Source organism: Camelus dromedarius, chromosome 9, assembly GCF_036321535.1.
Source record: "Camelus dromedarius isolate mCamDro1 chromosome 9, mCamDro1.pat, whole genome shotgun sequence".
In the NCBI taxonomy this organism is placed as follows: Eukaryota; Metazoa; Chordata; class Mammalia; order Artiodactyla; family Camelidae; genus Camelus; species Camelus dromedarius.
This window is the reverse complement of record NC_087444.1, coordinates 45511718-45533026: the sequence shown is the minus strand read 5'-3', so window position 1 is coordinate 45533026 and position 21309 is coordinate 45511718. Positions and strand designations below refer to the sequence as shown.

At 40.2% G+C, this 21309-nt stretch overlaps 2 protein-coding genes across 2 annotated transcripts in view; both read left to right on the top strand.

Moving 5' to 3' along the window:
* Positions 1–21309, top strand: part of LPCAT2 (lysophosphatidylcholine acyltransferase 2) — a 67950-nt gene that overhangs the window by 36426 nt on the left and 10215 nt on the right. Inside the window, exon 12 of the mRNA XM_010990063.3 lies at positions 19409–19507. Within this exon, the coding sequence (XP_010988365.1) occupies positions 19409–19507 (99 nt within the window). The remainder of the gene's footprint in view (positions 1–19408; positions 19508–21309) is intronic.
* On the top strand, positions 155–19402 carry CAPNS2 (calpain small subunit 2). Its single transcript, XM_064489160.1, has one exon. The coding sequence runs from the start codon at positions 12503–12505 to the stop codon at positions 13244–13246; it is 744 nt and encodes a 247-aa protein (XP_064345230.1). The 5' UTR covers positions 155–12502; the 3' UTR covers positions 13247–19402.

The window sequence follows — 21309 nt, the reverse complement described above, 5'->3', positions numbered from 1 at the left end:
CTACATAACCATGTCTGTTACATGGAATCAAAAAGGCTTATACAGCTAGCAAGAATTTTAAAATGTATGGCAAAACTCCTACATTGATGACATGGGTGGTATATTCTTTTCTGAAGGTTGCTGGACTTCCCCCCAAACATCTGAAGACCAGGTAGATTTTATTTTATTTATAACAGAGTTTTCAATTAAAACTTGACCTGTTTGTCCTTATATTGGGGTTCACTTTTCTGCTTACAAATATGTAAGTACATGGAGCTAGATCATTGAATTGTCAGAAAGTTTCCTTTGGAAAAATGTATCAAGATTTCCAACTTCTCTCTTTTTTCATTTGTTTTTTAATATATAAAACTGACAATAAAGTTCACTTTTTTGGTTACAGTTTTATGAGTTCTAACCAATGTGCAAAGGCATGTAACTATCACCACGTTCAAGATACACAACAGTTGCCACACACACACACACACACAGATTTCCCTGTAGTTACTCTTTTGTGGCCAAGCCCTTCCCTCGCCCTTAACCCCTGGAGATTACTCCATCCCTATGGGTTTACCTTTTCCAAGTGCCATATAAATGGAATCATAGCAGCATATCCTTTTGAGTCTGGCACCTATCACTTAGCATAATGCATCTGAGATTCAGCCATGTTGTTGCAGGTATCAGTAATTTGTTTTCTTTCATTACTGAGTGGTATTCCATTGTGTGGATGTGCCATATTTGGTGTATCCACTCCCCAGCTGAGGAAGATTTGGTTTGTTTCCAATTTGCAGCAATCATGAATAAACTGGTCTAAGCATTCGTGTATAGGTTTTTGTGTAAATGCAAGTTTTCATTTCCCTTGGATAAATATTTGGAGTTGTGATGTTTTTATTTTGCATTCATCCCTGGGGGATATTTTGGTCAGACATATAGAGAGAATTTGGAGTTGATAGTTCTTCCCTGTCAACAATTTAGTAATGGTGTCCTGCTGCCTTCACTGCCTGTCCAGTTCTTCTTCAAGTCCTTCCCACTATGGTATTTTGTCCAGATGTCGTGCTTTTGTTGTTTTGATCAGAATTTCTCATTGTAATGAGAGAAGAAGAGATAGGCTGAACTGGGCTCATTCCATCCTGGCTGCCACCAGAAGTCCCAGTTCTCTGTTAACCACTGGGAAAAGACATTTTGCAAAGAAATTATAGCTTGATGACCGAAATCAGGGCAGAGCTTTTCCTTCTTACCCAGAGCACACTCATGCTCCTAATGACTTACTGTGAGGTCTCTTAGATGAACTGCCCTGTAACATGATGCAGTCAAGCAACCTTCTTCCATACAGAGTGCCCAGGCCTCTCTTCTGGGCTTGCTGCAGCCTACAAATAACCCTTCCTCATCCGTGAAATGGTAATGTGTCACCGCAGTGGTGCTGCTATAAAGTGTAATGAAGATTTAGGGGAAAGGAGAGGTAAATTATTGGATGTCATAGTGCATGTGGGGAAAATAGAGGCACTTTTCACTTGTACTTCTGTGAGATTCATACAGTATCTTCCAGTTTGGCTCTGGAAACCATGCATTGCAAGCAATTTTAAATTAAGGTTTCTATAAATATGGACTTAGTGACAGGAAGGAATGTGGCAGGGACATACCAATAAGGACAGGAGATGGGGAATTGGGAAATGATGTGAAACAGGGACCAAGAAGTTCAGTGCACATCATAGACTTTATGCTCATCAGGATTTTTAATCAGGATTAAAAATAATCTCTCCAGAGGTTGCCCTGTCTTTCAGGCATCAACCTGTCATAACAGCAGTAACAGGATTGTTATGACACCAGTTGCGTCTTTTGATGACTGATGATACCTGCCCATGGCCCCATTGTTTCTGTAGCACTGGGAAGTATGGGAAGATTTGAAAGTAGAAAGGGAGTGTGAATCAGGGATTAAAATAACCCCCAGTTAGCTAGACTTATTCACTCTGAACTAGAGCACGCAGTTGGCCCCAAGCAGTTAGGAGACCCATGAGCCTTTGTGGCCTATGTGGTCGATCACATTTCTACACGGACTACTTCAGTCAGCTCACATATCAATTCCAATTGTGAGTTTTCCTCACTCCTTTGTATAGTGTGCAGACTTGGCTTTAGCTACAGACCATGAGTTGCTCTTTAAAACACTTTTCTTTTCATCTCCAACATACTGGAAGGCAGAGAAAATAACCTGGAGTATTAAAGACCAATGCATTTGACCTTTCTTTCTTTCCATCTTCCCTTCCTTCTTTCTTTTTTCTTCTCTCTATCTCTATCTTTCTGTCTTTCCTTTTTTGTTTTTAACATAAACTGCATGTCTGTGCCTGTGAAGATCTGCTTTGTTTTGAGAAGCTGAATTATGCAATTTTTGCCACACCCTGTGCACATCCCCACTTCCATGCTAGGCTCCGTTCCCCTGTCTCTTTAAGGGATTTAGCTGGAGAATGTTCCATGGGAAAGACAGAGAAGTTCCCTAACGTCATAGTTTGTTTCTCTCCTAGTAGCTTATCTTGCTAAACTCAATGCTTAATGAGGGGTGGAGGAGGAAGAGGGTGGGACAGAGGGAGGGCAGGGTGTTCCTCTCGCTCTTTCAATAGCTGTAAGTTTTCGCAGTGCAAAGGGCTCCCACAAGCCGCTCCCAGGTGCCTTTCCCACTTTGCCCTCCTTTTCCCCTTCCCTCTTTTCTTCTCTCAGTCTCTCCCCAAATCTGGTGCAGTTGTGGTTGGTATGTTGAGGAAGGGGAGAGGAGTATCTCCTCTCTCCACATTCTCTTACTTTTTCTCCCCACATCCATTCTTGGCTAGTCTACAAAAACTTCATAATGGTTTTAGTCTCAGTTTGTCCTAAAAAAACAAAAACAAAAACAAAAAACCATGTTGTCCATTCAGTTCCTTCTGACAGTCTGATATGTTCTTTTAGATGGTCAGTTATTTGATGGCAGATAATGTAAAGGTCCAACAGAAATGGAGCATTCATGCTCCAGAGCATGGCATGGCTCACTCATTTGGGATAATTCCCCTTGGAGAGGTCTCACCTGTTTGGGGGGAGGGGGAAAGAAAGAAGATGCTTTCTATCTCTAGGTTCCATTCAGCTCCCTTATTTTCCTGAATGTGCACTGGTCTCGCTGGATTAGAGGCTAATTGGGATTAGTCAGAAGTCCAGATGAGTTAGAGCTGAGAGCTAAGACAATAGCTTTTAAAACAGTGGCTTCTCAACATTTTTATGTATTCATAATTCAGTTTTCAATACTAGATTTTTTAGCCAGCACGCTCGAAGGGATTTAAATACACTTAATGAGACTAAGAAGTAACACTGGCTAAGTCAGAGATAATTATGACACAGTCATTTTCACAGTTGTAATGTCTCAGATTGTCCATACAGCATCACTTCATGCCATTCGTCAGCACTGTGTTATTGAGCAGAACCATGTGCTGCCCTGCCAGAAGTATCTTATATAGTATATACCATGAGACAGAGTCCTCAAATATTCCAGCCCACATATCATCTTTGTTGCTTGCTTGACAGTACACCATGTTATCTGCCTCTTACTAGCGGCAAGTCACGTCTCATCCACATCTTATGATACAATCAGCATAATGTTCCATCTGATACACATCACCCTGACGGGATGTATATTCACTGGTGGCAAAGCTGTGTATCTCAGGGATCAGCAGACTTTTGCAGTAAAGAGCCAGATAGTAAATATTTTTGACTTTGTAAGACATTTGGTCTTAAACTTTCAGTACAGCTTATACAACTACATAAAAAAGTTAATCCATTCCACTCAGAAAGATTGCTCTGTTTATTTCCAATCACTTAAGCCATGTGAGTGTCTTAACTCTCAGCACGAGCAGAAAATCTGCATGATATAACACCCTACCTTCTCTAACAGGAAGGAGCAAGCCAGGGTGCTTGTTATTGTTGGCACTCGTGATTTAACACTTGAACTCATGCCAGGAACAGGGCGGACAGGAAGAACTCGGGATAAAGAAACGCATTCATTCCACACACTGCGAAACAGTAATAAAAGATCTACAGACGTTTGCAGTAGACAAAAATGCTGGATTGTCAAAGTGCTAAGGTACACACACACTTTTCCTGTATATATTTAAACAAAGTACATAGTAATGCCGGAAGGACTAAGTACCAGTTAGAAGGCCGAAATGGGAAAAATCATAATAGTTTTCACATTTTTTACAGAACAGAAGTGGTTAACCATCTCTCTAAATTTTATTAGCCTGTAGTCTGTTGTGTGCACAACGGTATTGGTAAAAAGAGAGCGTGAGCTCATGCCAGACTATAGCTGAGTAATTAGAAACCAGCCTCTTTCATCTGTGAAGGTGAATAATATACCACTGGTTAGAACTGGGGAGGATGTCAACACGAAGTAGACAGATTCAGTGAGAATAAAGATTCAAAGTGATCCTCTTTAAATCAGGTGAGGAACAACGGTCACTGTAAGTGCTGACTGCAGCCCTTCAATCCAGTCCTTAAACTTTACCAGCATGCTTTGTTTTCATTGGCTTAGGAAATTATAGCAGGGTCAGCAAACTACAGCGGATGGACCAGATCCAGTCTGATGCCTGTTTTGTAAATAAAGTTTTATTGGGACACTGTCATGCCCACTTGTCTACGTCTGTGGCTGTCTACGGCTGCTTTCACAATGCAGTGCCAGAGGTGAATGGTTGCAACAAACATTGAAGTCTTCTGTCTTTTAAATTTGCAGTTCAGGTTTGATATGGACTGTAGTATTTCATAGCTCATGTGAAAGAACTCATGTGGATTCCAGTCTCAATTAATCAGGACTTGGTATATGAAATCTGCTCTAAAGCTCTTATGATAGAATCAGAGAAGAAGGCTATAACTGTCTGAGTGGGCCAGAGGAACGTTTCTATTCAGCTGTACAAGTCGTCCTGCAAGTTTGGTGGTCCTGTATGTCTGACCATTTCCCTTTTCAGTTCTCAGGTTGACTTAACTCCCCAATGTAGTCCATCATGGTATTTTCCCTGCCTGAGTACTGTTACACTAGAAATACCCGTTTAAGCATGAGAACTACCTGCTTGCTTTTTGGTTTCCCAATGCAAGTCCACCTAGGAGATGCTTAGAGGAAGCAGAAAGGAGACTGCATCAGTTGAAGTTGAAGTTTTTTTTTTTAAATTGGAACAAGTGAGCAATTACTGACCTCCTCCAAGAGCATAAGGAAGTAAGGAACAGGGCTTTGTAAAGAGCAAATTGTGCCAGACCAATTTAATTTCCTCCTGTGACAGAGTGACAGAGATGATAAAGAAAAAGAAATAGATGTTATCTATACGGACTCTAGAAAGGCTTTTGATTTCATCCAACACGACATCCTCATCAATAAATCAGGAAGGTCTGGCCCAGATCATGGTGCAGTTGGGTGAGAGCCCCACCTGGCAGGAAAGCGTCACTGTAAGTGGGAGCTGTGCGTCCTTCTGTGTTATTCTAGGCCTGGTTCAGTCACCCCACCTTGGAACTCTGTTTGGAGGAGCAACATACTTGGTAGGTTACCAGAATACTTTTGAAACCAGACAATATGTCAAAGTGAGTATAAGGGTAAATAAGTATGTCTCTAAAAGTTGAGGAACCAGACCCAAGAAAAGATTAAATTAAATTCATATATAGCATAAAAACACTGGGGCACAAGAAGGAAACTGAATGTAAGATATGAATGAAGCTGCCGTCACCACTTCATGGCACACGAAGACCTCGACTCACAGATCTAGAGCTGAAAGGACGTTTAGTGTCAAATTCCCCATCTTCCTCATATCACAGAAAGCTGCCAGCCCAAGAGAGGAAGTTATGTGCTCAAGGCTACACAGCTGGTTACTTGCAGGACTGGGACCAGAACTCTGAGTTCAGTATTCTTTTTACTACAAACTGTCACTGTTGACTTTAAAAAAAAAACCAACAACTTTCTTGAGACATATTTTAAATATCATGGCATTCCCCTGTTTTAAGGATACAACTCAGTGACTTTTTTTTTTTTGGTAAATTTACCAAGTTGTGCAGCCACCCCTAAAAATCAATTTTATTTATTTATTTGTTTGTTTGTTTGTTTGTTAAATTGAAGTACAGTCAGTTACAATGTGTCAATTTCTGGTTATAAGTCAATTTTCAATCAGCTCTTTTTGGGGGGAGGGGAGGTAATTACATTTATTTATTTATTATTATTATTATTTTTTAATGGCGGTACTGGGGATTGAACCCAGGACCCTGTGCATGCTGAGCACACACTCTATCACTGAGCTATACCTTCTCCCCTCATAAATCAATTTTAGAGCTTTTCCATCACCCCAGTAGGACTGTCATTAACTGTTAATTCCTCTCACTTACCTATCTCCTAGCCCTGGGCAACCACTGTAGAGTTGTAAGTCCTTCTGTGTTATTCTAGACCCGGTCTAGAATAAAGACTAGAATAGAGACTTTCTGTCTGAATAGATTTGCCGTTGGTTGACATTTCATGTAATGGGATCACACAATGTATGGTCTCACGTCTGGTTTCTCTCACTTAGTGTAAGATTTTGAGCTCCATCTGTGTCATAACATGTATCAGTAATTCATCGCTTTTTATTGCCAAATAGTACTCCATTATACAGATATATCACATTTTGTTTATTCATTCACCTATTAGTGAATGTTTAGGTTGTTTCCACTTTGGGGCTATTATGAATAATGTTGCTAAATAACATTCATGTATCACTGTTAGCTTTTTAAGTTCAATAACTCTTCCCCCTCAAATTGAGGTTAAATTTTCCATTGACTGTGGCCTCTTCTCCTGTGGTTTTTCTCCAGATATGGACAGTAGAGTTCCCCCAGAAGGCAGCCAAAGTTGCTATTAATGTTCTAATAAATAGCCTTGGGGGATTAACTAGTCCAGAGAAGAAAAGTCTTGTTAATCTAATAACAGTCTTTTATTCTATGATGGCTTATGAGAAACTGTTAGCCAAATGCTCTCCATCTTCAAAGAAAATAAATGAGAGGAATTGGATTTAAACTTCAATTTAAAAAAAAAAGCACTACAGATAGACATAAGGAGGCCCATTTTATCTGGCAGTGGATGCTATCAAATTAATTTGCAGCATTATAAAAACAAAGCCCATGTCATTTCCTCAGAGAGAAGCTTATGTGAATGGATTTAAATCTGTCTGAGGCCAGATGGCCCCTTGGGATCCCCTACAGGGAAGACAGTCCTTTTGTGGTGCTTCTTCTGTGTGGTTAAGGAAGGCATTTGGCCTTTGGTGTTCACAGGGACCATGTCATTGTGCCCGTGAGACCAGGTATTGGAGTTCTTGTGCCATAACCAGTCGTCGGAGAGTGTTTCCCAAGCCCCTGCGTGTGGCAGAAGGAGACACGTCTCCCATGTCCTACACAGAGCCGTGTCCCTGGCTATTGTCCCCTCCCTAGTAATAGCTAGAATAATCATTATTCAGTTCTAGAACTGTGCGGCTTACAAAGTAACTTTACATTTAATCTCCTTTTGACTTCTATCAGAGCCTTGGTAGTGTCCACAGGAACCTGTGAGGAGTTCCAGGTCCTTTCCAGTTTTATTCTATCCTGCTGTGCTGCCTTTGAATCGCATCATTCCCAGCAGTAAACTCTCATCACATCAGACTGTTCACCACCCCCTGAATAGCACACATCCTTTTGTTCCTCTCTTTTTACTGTACTGTCTCTTTAAATATGTCTCTTGTCTGTTTGGAGAACCCTAACGCAGCCTATAGTCAGGCCTACACGTTGTCTCTTCTGTAGGTAAGTGTTCTCCGTTCCTTTGCCTCGAGGACCTCATTGCTTCCCTTTTGGGCATCCTTAGTGGTTTGATAATCCAGTACCGTTTATTACGTGTACAACCTTTTATAAGTAGCTTAACTTCTCTGAGTTTTTCTTTTCTTTATCTTGAATGCTTTTCTTTCATTCAGGGGAATTCGATGAAACCTACATAACAAAGAATATGTTATACAAGTATTCTATACAGATGTAATCGTTTAGCATTAATAGTAGAAATGTGAAAATAGACTTCAGATTATACTTACAACTACTTTTCTGTGGGTCTCTGATCCTTGAGCACTGCGATCCTGATATATTCATCTTTCTCTGCTAAACACTGAATCCAAGACCTGAAACATAATAAATGAAATTGAATCATGAATTAGGCAGGGGAGATACAATTATAATTTTGCAGATTGAAATAAAGGCCCAAAATGCTGGGTGATATCATGATTTAGTTATTATGTCCTGGCCACCTTTCCCTGAGTTTACCAATAGAACCTCCAGAGACTTCTGAAGGACTTGTACCCTGACTCTACTTTGTATCAAAGGTAAGGTTTCTCAAAGTATTGTCTGGGACCACCTGTCATAGACTGATTTCTGAAAATACTTATTAAAAATATAAAATCAAATCTCACTAATATAATTTTGAGCAAAATAAGCCAGACACACAAAATCAGAAAAGAGAGGCAGTACTACCAACTTTACAGAAATAAAAAGTATTACAAAAGAGTACTATGAGCAACTGTATGCCAACAAATTGGATAACCTAGATGAAATGGACACATTCCTAGAAATGTACAATCTACCAGGACTGAATTATGAAGAACTAGAAAGTCTGAACAGCCCTATAACTAGTAAGAAGATTGAATCAGTAATTTTTAAAAACCTCCCGACAAAGAAATTCCCAGGACCAGATGGCTTCATTAATGAATTTGAAGAAGATTTAACACCAATCCTTCTCAATCGCTTCCCAAAAATCAAGGAGGAAGGAATACTTCCTAACTCATTCTGTGAGACCAACATTATCCTGATACCAAAGTCAGAAAGAGATACTATAGTTGACCCTTAAACAACACAGAGGTTAGGGGAAGCGACCTCCTGTGCAGTCGAAAACTTGTGTATAACTTTACAGTTGTCCCTTTGTTTCCATGGTTCTACATCCACAGGTTCAACCAACCTCAGATGATATCCTGCTGTAGTATGTACTTATTGGGGAAAAAAAGTCCTAGTAGAAATGAACCCACATAGTTCATGTTGTTCAAGGATCAACTGTACATGAAAACTACAGACCAATTTCCGCTATGAATATCGATGCAAAAATCCTGAACAAAATACTAGCCAACAGAGTTCAACAGCACATTAAGAGGATTTTACATCATGACTAAGTGGAATTCATTCCCTAAGTGCAACAATGGTTCAAAATCAGTCAATGTAATAAACCCCATTAACAGAATGAAGGGGAAAAAAAAAAACCTGGTTATCTCAATTCATGTAAAAGAAAAAACATGGATGAAATTCAACACCCTTTCAGATAAAAAACTAGGAATAGAAAGAACGTGCCTCAGCATAATAAAAACCATATACGGAATGCCCAGAGCCAACAAAATACTCAGTGATAAGAGCCTGAAAGCCTTTGCTGTAAGATTAGGAGCACGAAAGGATGCCTGCTTTCTGTACTTCTATTCAGCGTAGTACTGGAAGTCTTGAGCCAAAGCAGTTAGGCAAGAAAAGAAATAAAAAGAACGTCAGTTGGAAAGAAAGAAGTAACATTACCTCTGCTCACAGAATACACGATCTTGTATGTAAAAAAAAATCCAGCAGATTAAACACACACACACACACACACACACACACACATACACAGTTAGAACTAATAAACTAATTCAGAAGAGTTGGAGGATACAAATCAACACACAAAACTTAGTTGTGTTTCTATACACCAACAGTAAACTAAAAAGGAAATTTTAAAAAGCCACTCTATTTATAACAGCATTAAAAAGAATAAAATACTTAGGAATAAACTTAACCAAGGAGGTGGAAGATTTGTACATCAGAAACTACAAAGTGTTGAAAGACGTTAAGGAAGACATAAATAAGTGGAAAGACATTCTGTACTCATGGATTGGAAGACTTAGTATTGTTATGATGTCAATACTAACCCAAAGTGGTCTTACAGAGTCGATTCAATTCCTATCAAAATCCCAACTCCTTTTTTTTTTTTTTTTTACAAAAGTAGGAAAATCCATCCTAAAATTCATACGGAATCTCAAAGGACCCTGAATAGCCAAAGTCATCTTGCAAAAGAGCCAAGCTGAAAGTCCTATACTTCCTGACTTCAAACTTAACTACAAAGCTACAGTAATCCAAATAGTGTGGTGCTGGCATAAAGGAAGAAGTATAAAGCAATGGAATAGAATAGAGGGCCCAGAAATAAACCTGTGGGTGTGGATACAGATGATTTTCAACAAGGGTGCCAAGACCATTCAATGGGGAATGAACAATCTTTTCAACAAAATTGTGCTGAGAAAAGTGGATACCCACATGCAAAAAAGATGAAGTGGACTCTTACCTGATGCCATATAAAAAATTAACTCAAAATGGATCAGAGACCTAAACATAAGAGCTTATAACTATCATGTTTTATCTTAGACAAAAACATAGGGGAAAAGCTTTGTGATACTGGATTTTTTTGTTGATTTTTTTGGATATGACACCAAAAGCACAAGCAATAAAAGAAAAATTAGATAAATTGAACTACATTGAAATTTAAAACTTTTGCACACTGAAGGACACTTGTCAACAGAGCAGAAAGGCAGCTCATGGAATGGAAGAAAATATTTGCTAATTATATAACTGATATGGAGTTAATATCCAGAATATAGAAAGAACTGCAGCACAACATCAAAAGCAAACAACCCAATCAAAAAGTGGGCAAAGGACTTGAACAGACATTTCTCCAAAGAAGATATACAAGTGATCAACAGGTATATGGAAAGATGCTCAACATCACTAATCATTAGGGGAATGCAAATTAAAACCACAGTGAGATATGTCACACCCATTAGGATGGCTATTACCAAAAAAAAAAAAAAAAAAAAAAGAGAGAGAGAGAGAGAAAGAAAGGAAAAAAAAAAAAAAAACAACCCAGAAAATAACAATTATCAGCCAGACTGTGGAGAAACTGGAACCCTTGTGCAGTGTTGGTGGGAATATAAAATAATACAGCCACTGAAGAAAATAATATGGTGGCTCTTCAAAAAATTAAAAACAGAATTACTGTTTGATCCAGGAATTCTACTTCTGGGACTATAGCCAAAAGATCTGAAAGCAGGGACTTGAAGAAATATTGGTACACCCACGTTCGTAGCAGCATTGTTCACAAAAGCCAAAAAGTAGAAGCAATCCAAGCATCCACAATGGAAGAATGGATACATAAAATTTTTGTACATACAATGGAATATTATTTAGATTTGAGAAGGCAATAAGTTCTGACACATGCTACAGCATGGAGGAGCTTAAAGACACTGTGCTAAATAAAATTAGCCATTCACAAAAGGACAAATACCGTATGATTCCACTTATATGAATTACCTACAACAGTCAGATTCATACAGACAAGTAGAATGGTGGTGGCCAGAGCCTAGTGGGAAGAGGGAATGTTTAATAGGCACAGAATTTCAGTTTTACAAGATGAAAAAATTTCTGCAGATGGATGGTGATGATGGTTGCACAACAACGTGAATGTGCCTAGTGCCCCTGAACTGTACACTTAAAAATGGTTTAGATGGTAAATTTTATGTTACATGTATTTTACCAGAATTTTAAACATTTTTAATTAAAAATTCAAAAACAAGATACAAAAAAGTATATGCTGTATGATTCCATTTATTTAAGGCTCAAAAATGAATCAGTGATGTTAGATGTCAGGATAGCGGCTACCCTTGGGAGAGGAAGGTAACTGGAAACAGGCATGAAGAGGCTTCTGGGGGGTCCTGGTGATTTTTCTTGATCTGGCTGTTATGACATTGGGATATACAGGTTGTGAAATTCTTTGAGCTATACATTTGTGATGTGTACAGTTTTCTATAAAATATTGCACTTCAGAAGGACTCCAAAAATGTAGCTAACAAACACCACAACAGGCTACAGAGTCAGAATCTCTGAGGGATGGAACCAGGAGACCCTGTGTTTTAAAAATCCCCCTTCCAATTTTTTCTTAAGAACATCGAATGCTGGGAATCTTTGCTAAAGGAAGGGAACTAGGTAAATATTTTAGCAATGCCCAAGAATTCTTCAATCATACTCTAACAATAAATATTCCTTAGAAAAGAAATTCTTGATATCCTGGAGTCATTTACTTTCTCTTGTTAGGAAAATCCATATCACCTTTCAGGTGCTAAGAAAGAACTAAAATTAGCAGCATATAGAAATGTATTGTTTAATATATTATATTTAAAAATATGATTTCTTCTAATGTGTCAGACACAGTATAAGTTAGGGATATTTTATTGAGGTCCTCTGATAAATGGCAGGTGCTAGGACCTAGTGGAATTCGGGCAACTTCATTAGAAGGTGAACTGTCACACCCCAGGGTGTGGTACAATGTAAACAGGTTCAGAAAAGCCAGTTCTCCCACTTGTAAGCCACTTAGACTCCATTTCATCTCGCTGATACCACCTCCAAGATTTCAGCAGCTTTTACACTTGCTTGGTAAACCGAAAGTATGTTTCTGGCAAAGGCTCTTTTGGAAGGAGCAGATCAAGGTCTTGGCCATGCTCTTGGAGGCCTTCTTGGAGGAGGCGGCCAGAGAAGAGGAGGAGAAGGAAATATTGGAGGGATAGTTGGTGGGATTGTGAATTTCATCAGCAAGGCTGCAGCAGCTCAGTATACCCCGGAACCGCCTCCCACCCAGCAGCATTTCACCTATGTGGAGGCCAATGAGAGTGAGGAAGTTAGGCGGTTTCGGCAACAATTTGCACAGCTGGCTGGACCGGACATGGAGGTGGGTGCCACTGACCTAATGAATATTCTCAACAAAGTCCTTTCTAAGCACAAGGACCTGAAGTCCGACGGCTTTAGTCTTGACACCTGCCGGAGCATCGTGTCCGTCATGGACAGTGATACGACCGGGAAGCTGGGCTTTGAAGAATTTAAGTATCTCTGGAACAACATCAAGAAATGGCAGTGTGTTTTTAAGCAATATGACAGGGACCAGTCTGGGTCTCTGGGAAGTTCTCAGCTGCGGGGAGCGCTGCAGGCAGCAGGCTTCCAGCTAAATGAGCAGCTTTACCAAATGATTGTCCGCCGATATGCCGATGAGGATGAAAGTATGGATTTTAACAACTTCATCAGCTGCCTGGTCCGCCTGGATGCCATGTTTCGAGCCTTCAGATCCCTGGATGGAGATGCGGATGGCCTGGTTCAGGTGTCTATTCAAGAATGGCTGCAGCTGACCATGTATTCCTGAAGTGGGCACTGAGAAGTCAGGTCGCCCCTGCAGGACAGGACCGCTGGGGTCCCCGCCGTGCTCTGTGCACAGTTGCGGAGACGCCATCTAAAGCTGTCACTCCCTGCTGAGCCCTCCCTGTTTCTGAACTTGTGCTGCCTCTCCTGCTTAATTAAAACAGATTTTTCATGAAAAATTTTCTGAGTGGTTTGTATATCAGCTATTTGAGATATAGGATTTTTAGGGACTTATATATGTGATGGGGGGTGGTGCAGGGTGGGCTCTAATGGAATAGATTTCAATAGGTCATTGCCTGTTTGACTTCCAAAGAGCAGGAAATGTGTTATTGTTAAGAATGAGCTTTTGAAAAAAAATCCTGGAGTGAATTAAGAAAGCACTCAGGAGATTTAGTTTCTCTTTAAAAAGATGAGGAGGGAAGTTCAAAATCTGTTTTTGTCTTAATTTCATATCTGGTCTTTCCCTTGCATTAAAAAAAAAAGTAAAGTATTTTCCTGGAAACCCATTTAACTGTATAGAAACAGGTTCACAAATGTGAAATTAAGCAATTTCATATAAGGGCAGAATTTTTTTTTTAATGATGGAGCTACTATCTAAAATTCTAGAAGTCCTGTTTCTCTAGTAAAATAAACATGTAACAATTTAAAAAGATATTTTATTTACTTATTATTGTATTATTTCATTGTTTTATTTTGGCAGGGAGGGGAGATAATTAGGTTTATTTATTTTTAAGGGAGGTACTGGGGATTGAATCCAGGACCTCATGCATGCTAAGCATGTACTCTACCAGTTGAGCTATAACTCCCCGCCTCCCAATTTTGTTTTGATATATTTGTAGCGAGGGTCAGGGCATTGGGAAATAAAAGGGTGTACTTGTAGTCAAAATATCTCTGGCTGCCTTAATGAATCAAAATGATCACGCTTAACATGCACTTCAGACAAACCCAGGCACATCAGCTATGTTAGCCAGCTCTTGTCATGTCTTGCCCTGCCTCGGAGCAAGGAATATTCTTTCATTCCTCTTTGAAAACTGCAGTCAGGAAAAAAGCAGACAGACAAAAAGAAAACGTACATAAGTCATAACCAGTTATTTGGTATTAAAAGCAATAGATACATGAATGTATATAAATCTTGCTGACTCTTGATGCAGTGGTTCGCAGCCCTGGCTGCAACTTAGAATCACTGGGAAAGCTCTTTGGGAATCCTGAGAGCTGAGTCCCACTCTAAGTGAGTTAATAAGACTCCTTAGAGGTGGGGCCCAGAGATGAGTATTTTTAAAGGTCCATCGGTGATTCTGATGCGTAACCGAGGTTGACAGCCTGTACTTCAAGGTAAGACCGTTTTTCGATTCAATCTCAACAGAAAAGTGAGACCTGGCAGGAGTCAGTGTTGACAGCACCCAAAAGAAGGAAGTAGGAGTATGAAGAAACTGCCGCCCAGAAGCCAGGGTAGTTGTGCCTTTCTTGTGAATGGCCCCTTGTTTGGCTTTTTCATTCTGATTCAGGTGGTGACAGCGGGGCACACAATTCAGAGTCCCCCGCCAGTAGCCCCAGCTAAAGCGGTTGCATTCGCCAGGGCTCTGTTCACCTGCCCACTAATTGGTTTCCATCCCTCCTGCTTTTCTGATTTTTAATGCATTCCCTCTCTCCCAGTCTACTTTTGAGGATCATCCTGAGGTTGAAGATAAAGCCTTACTCTTTTTTTTTTCTTTTCCGTTATGGTTTATTACAGGATATTGAGTATAGTTCCCTGTGCTATACAGTAAGACCTTGTTGTTTATCTATTTTATATATAATACTTTGTATCTGCTAATCTCGAACTCCTAATTTATCCCTCCCCCTACCCCCTTTCCCTTTTGGTAACCATAAATTTGTTTTTTATGTCTGTGAGTCTGTTTCATAAATAAGTTCCTTTGTGTCATGTTTTAGATTCCACATATAAGTGATATCATATCATATTTCTTTTTCTGACTTACATCACTTTGTACAATAATTTCTGGGTCCATCCATGATTCTGCGAATGGTATTATTTCATTCTTTTTTATGGCTGAATAGTATTCCATTGCATATGTATATCACATCTTCTTTACCCAGTCCTCTATCAGTGGACATTTAGGTTGCTTCCATGTCTTGGCTATTGTCAGTGGTGCTGCTATGAACACTGGGGTGCATGTAGCTTTTTGAATTAGAGTTTTCTCTAAATATTTGTCCAGGAGTAAGATTGCTGAAATCCTTCCTCTTTTGACTCATTTAGAAGAAAATTATAACGATGAAAATGATATAACTGACCTGTTAAGAGCCCTCAGCTGCCTGTTAGAAATCCCCAGCGAAACTAGGAGAGGTTGGTATTTGGCCTCTGCGTTCACCATCATCACCGTCATATAATATTTATGAAACACCATGTGCATATAATTCTGAGTTGAGCCACGCACAGAGATCACGTCCACCTTCCTCAGGGGAATTGTAATTTAAGCTTGGTCTGATGAGCTGCTTAAACCAGGTGTGGTTATATAACAGTGAGGCAGCTGCCAGCAACCACACATTAATACCAGGATCCCTATTTTGGAGTAAGCCCGCTAACATGTTAGGCATGGGCGTAGTAGTAATATAGCCAGAAAAGGGGAAGGCTGCCAAGATGCCTTTTAAGGTCTCAGAGTATTAAGTTTATAATGTAACCTTTCCATATGATGGTTGGGGAAAAGAAAATGTAGCTGACTTTGCTCCCTTCACTTCATTTTAAATGTTTTATGAAAGTTCAGACAATTATCTCACACTAGGGGTGGTATTAGTTAAGGGATTACCTGTTTTTAGGATGCTTTTCCTGCATACACAGGGCAAGACATCCCGAAGTTACATAAGTTTCTCTTTTGTTCTCTTCTGAATTTGTGTAAAAGTTGTACAGGTAACCTCAGGCACTAGAGCACATCCCAGAAAATTTAGTCCAAAGCCTGGATTTTTCCAATAACCAGACCTTTGGCATTATATGCCACCAATAGCTTAACAAGTGATTGAATTTCTTAGTTTCCATCCAATGGGTTTTTTTTTTAACGTGATGTTTTTAAAGGCACATTTTCAATGTAAGAGGGAGTTTTTACCTGATAATTGCTTTAAAATTTTGCCTTTTCTACGTGGAAGACTACTTATAGCCTAAGATGAAGGACTTTGATTCATAGACCTCCACCTCATTATTCTTAAATTTATAAAAGCAATACAATCAGTATAGTAAGTTGAAAATAATGATTTTGCTTAAATGTGACATTATACGTCTACATTTTAAAATTTCAAAATAACCCATATAATTTTGAAAAACACCTTAATCTTGACGCAGTCCACTGAATTCTATAACCGATAGCAACGAGAAAATTTGTGTTCTGTACCTAAAAAACAGCAAATGCCAAAAAATATTCAGAATTTGTATGTCATCTTAAAGGACACTTTGAAAATATTTTTTGAGTAGTAGGGCATGTGTTTTTAAAAGTTGATTCATAGATTAACCTCGATCAGAAATTTCATCAGTAATGTTTCACAACTAACCCACAGCAGGGCCTTAAAAAAATATTTAAGGAGGCACCCGCAGGGCACTGATTATCTAATGTACCTATAGGTTTTTTTAATTCTTATTTTTTATTGAAGTGTAGTCAATTTGCAACATTAGTTTCAGGTGTACAGCAAAGCAGTTCAGTTATGCACATACATATGTGTGTGTATATTTTCAGATTCTTTTCCATTACAGCTCATTACAAGAAATTGAATACAGTTCCCTGTGCTATACAGTAGGTCCCCATTGTGTATCTATTTTATATATAGTGTGTACCTATTAATTCCAAACCCCTAATGTACCTATGGATCTTGAAGTGCTTTCAGAATTACTTTTTTTTAATGTCTTATTTTTACTGCTAAGTGGATTAAAACCATTTAATTCCTAGAAAATTGGTCATACAATTATGTAGGTGGGTAGAAATATCCTCTTAATAAGAATTTTGAGGTAAACAGAATACCTCTTCCCTGAATCTCCTGGGTAACTGGAATTTACAGAATTTGAATACTCCTCCTCCTCATGAGGAGTTCAATTGGGTTTTAAAGGAAAGAACCGCAAATTTGAGGAATAACTTTTTAGCATGAAACTGATTTGAAATTGAAAGAGTATCCTTTATTATCCTTTGCTTGTATACTTTATGATCTGTTTTTGAATATATTTTATCAAGTTACTTGCTTTAATTTGAAAGATTGGGAGTCAGATTACCTAAATTTTAATTGTAGTTATGGCAATAACCAGTGAGTTTTGTGACTTCAAGTAAAACTTATGTTTTGATTTTTTTTCTTTAGGGAAAATATAGAAGTTGAATGGATGATTTCTAAGATTCCTTCTGGTTCTAAATTTTATTATTCTGAATTTGGAAACTTAACAGTGCATCATTTTATTAGTCCAATAATAAAACCTCTCAGAATAATTTCCAAGCTGCCTTTTCTCCTTCACATTATGAGGATGAAAACTTACATAGCATTTCCCATGTGATTGGTTATGAAGAGTCAACTTTAACATTCTTTTGCCAAAGCCTCTCACATGAGACTATTACTGAAAATCAGGGGTCCAGGGTTTTACCTTGTTGTGTGACTAGCAGTAATATTAAAGTTCCTTTATATTTCTGTTTCTCCATCTGAAAAGTAAGTCATGAGGCCTGACCTATGTTATACATAGGGTTCTGTGGTATAGATAAAAGTCAGATGCTTCACAATACAGATACAACAGAAATTCAAAGGAGGATTTCCAATCATACTATCTGTGACTGTGTCTTCAGTGTCCATAGATCATTCTTCTATCCATTCTTCAGAACATCTGTTCAAGCTGTCTGTGTTGCTTAGTGGAGAAAACTGATGGCAGAAGAACCTTTATTGAGCACATAGCCACAGTTCAATAAGCTGTTCAGTCTCCGAGGCCTAATGAACATAGTGCATGGGAAAAGTAAATGGTAGTGACACAACAGGGAGAATTATGTCCCTTAAAACTCTGCCTTCTCTGAAACTTCTGGGGTGGTGACAATGTTGTAGATACGGACTGCACACAGGGAAGGCAGTCCCCGCCCTGGGGGAACCCTTGATGTTTGAAATGTAGACACTTAGTCACCGTTAAAGATTACATTCTTTTCGGTGCCAAGCATTATTTGCTCACCTACCAAGTACCGCACTAGCTTTGTTGTTACTAGTTCAGAGTTTATCTGGGAATCCACCACTGGAAGATCTTGCTGCCACAGTGGTTCCACACCTGGATCGTAATCCTCGTGCTCATTGACTCTTCTCTTTCTCCCTCCTTCTCTCTCCTCCAACTTTCTCTTCCAATCTCCATCTCACTTTTCCTTTCTCCTCTTCCCCTTCCCTTCTTGTTCGTTCCCATCCTCCCATTTCCTGCCCCCTCCCTTCCTTAGGCTCTCTCTCCTTTCTCCCCATTTCATCCTCGCGGTGTCCTGTCTAGGTGAGTAGTTCATGTGTGGGGAAAACGCTGCACTTAGCATGGATCAGAATGACCAACCCCTTCTTTCTGTTGTCATCATGAAACACCTCCTGAGGGTGTAGACATTAGCATCATACTCATGAGGTTCAGTTTCCAGAGGTTTACAAGTGCAGGATCTTCTGGGGCCTCTTGTCACCAAGGGGCCATTGAGGTTGCTCAGGTTTACTCTGTTCTCCTGCTTTATGGCAAATTCAGCCTGGAAAGAAGAAAAGCTGCAGCTGTGATCATTGCCTCAGTTTGGCCTTCTTTTCCTTCTATCTCCTACATGTAGAGGGTCTCTTAGTGACCCACTGGTATTGGCCATCATGGCAGGGTACCAACCACAGAGGAAGGAAGGCTTCAGTCCCAGCTGGGATGAAATCCTCCATCCTGCTTCCCAGAGAGGCTCCCATCAAGGCGGAGCTCCGGGACACACGCTGAGAACCATAGAGCTGCTCCCAAAGAGCCTCAGTGATAAAATGTCTATATTTGTGGCTGAACAGAAATATATTTCTCCTCCTTCTGAATTGGGAATGGGCGGGGCCGCTTGCTAGCTGTTCCATCTCAGTGCACAATGATGTTGAGCTGCATGGCATGCCTGAATTTTACCCTGCGGGCTGTGATTAATGGTAATTCGACCAGTGGCCCTGCTAATTGATTTCTCCCATCCTTTCACAGAACCATGATGGCAGTATTGACTTCCGAGAGTATGTAATTGGCCTGGCTGTCCTGTGCAACCCTGCCAACACAGAGGAAATCATCCAGGTGGCATTTAAGGTACTGTCAGCCCCACTGAAAGCATTGTAGTCTGTCTCGTAAACAAGTGTTGACACTAAGTGTATTATTTGAAAATCAGTGCATCTATTACAAGTGTTTATAGATCCGTGGTGACATGTACAGGAGGGTAATGTGATTAAGACAGTTGCTACTGAGAATGAAGAAAACACAAGCATCATTTAAGCAAAAAAAAAAAAAAAAAGTCTTTGGAAGCAGCCTAGTTAACAGCATCAAGATCGAAGAGCAGATGATTTAATTAATTAGCTTAAAAATGGTTTCTTTTCAGCCTCCCTCCTTTGAAGCCCCAAGGTAAGGTTGTAAATAGACACCACCTGTCTGTCACTGGTCATCCAAATTCAGCATGCAGAAAGTTCTCATCCATCCTGATTTTCTCATTCTGTATGTCGAAGATATTGGAGGTGGTCTTTTCCTGATGGAGTTTATTTTGTGCTGGTGGTGTCAGGGGAACACCATCAGAAACGTCTCACGTTTCCACCCTGTGTGTTTTCCTGTAGTATCACATATATGGTCGCAGCAGTGTTGGGGGTGGGAGGGCAGACGACTAAAATCCCTGGCCCCAGACCCCAATAGAACTTCATGGAGGCTCAAATGATGAAAAACTCAGATTCCATGTATTACTTATCTGTGCAAAGAGAAGAGTACATCCCCAGAGTGCATTTTTGGTTCTTCTGAGATGAAAGGTGCTTCGTCTAACTGGTGTTTAAATGGGACGTTCCCTCCAGAATTCTAATCTCACGTGGTCTGCTCTCAAGTGAAACAAAAACTCGAGCTCCCTGCTTGTCTCCCCAAGCGGGGTGTGTTGCCTCTTATCACCCGGCCACTTGCGTCTCTGCTTCATCCACTGTGACAGCTGAGGACCCTCTCCAGGCCTGTTTCTACTCTTGTTTCTTCTAATTTTCTCTGAGAAGATACCCCTGTGTCCTCCACAAGTTTTTACCCCTCTGTCACCTAGAAAGACTCTCTTTTCTCTCAGAGCCCTTTCTCACATCTTAGAGGCCACCAGGAATGGCCTCAGAATTTCCACGTGTTCTCTCACTGACAGAGTGTTGGGGGGGACTAGGTTCTTGCCTTGCGCAGGGAAGAATTCAAGAGCAAGGCATGGTAAAGTGAAAGGAAGCGTATTTAGAGAGATATACACTCTGAGGACAGAGTGCGGTCTGTCTCACTCCGAAGGGAAAACGGTTTAGGAGATACACACTCCATGGGCAGAATGTGGGCCATCTCAGAAAGGGGAGAGGGAGAGAGACCAAGAGGTGGGGCCGTTTAGAGTAAAAGTAGATACACGCTTCAAAGACAGAGTGCGGGCCGTCTCAGAAGGTGAGAGGGACAGAGCGAGAGCAACCACGAGGTGTGGCGTTGTTAGGTTTTATGGGCTCGGTAATTTCATATGCTAATAAGTGGGAGGGTTATTCCAACTACTTTGTGAAAGGGGCGAGGATTTCCAGGAAGCGTTCCCCCTGCCCACTTTTTGACCTTTTATGGTCAGCCGGGGAACTGTCATGGTGCCTGTGGGTGTGCCGTGAGGCTCAAGGTCTACCGAAAGTCGAGTCTTCTGCCATCTTGGTTCTGCCCAGTTTGTCCTGTCCTCCATGGCTGTGTCACCCCTTCAGTGGTTGTGCCCTGACGCCTTTCCTCCCACTTCAAGAGGAGTCCCCCAGCTGACTGGTTATTTCAGATTGGTCTAAACGGAGTTAACTGCCAGACCTATAAAGAACCTAAGAGGTTGATGCTTAGCAGATGGTCACAAGACAAGGGCCAGAACTTTTTCCAAGCTGAAAACT

Excerpts from the sequence above, each read along its gene's own strand:
- CAPNS2 (XM_064489160.1), top strand. The coding sequence starts at position 12,503 with ATGTTTCTGGCAAAGGCTCTTTTGGAAGGAGCAGATCAAGGTCTTGGC.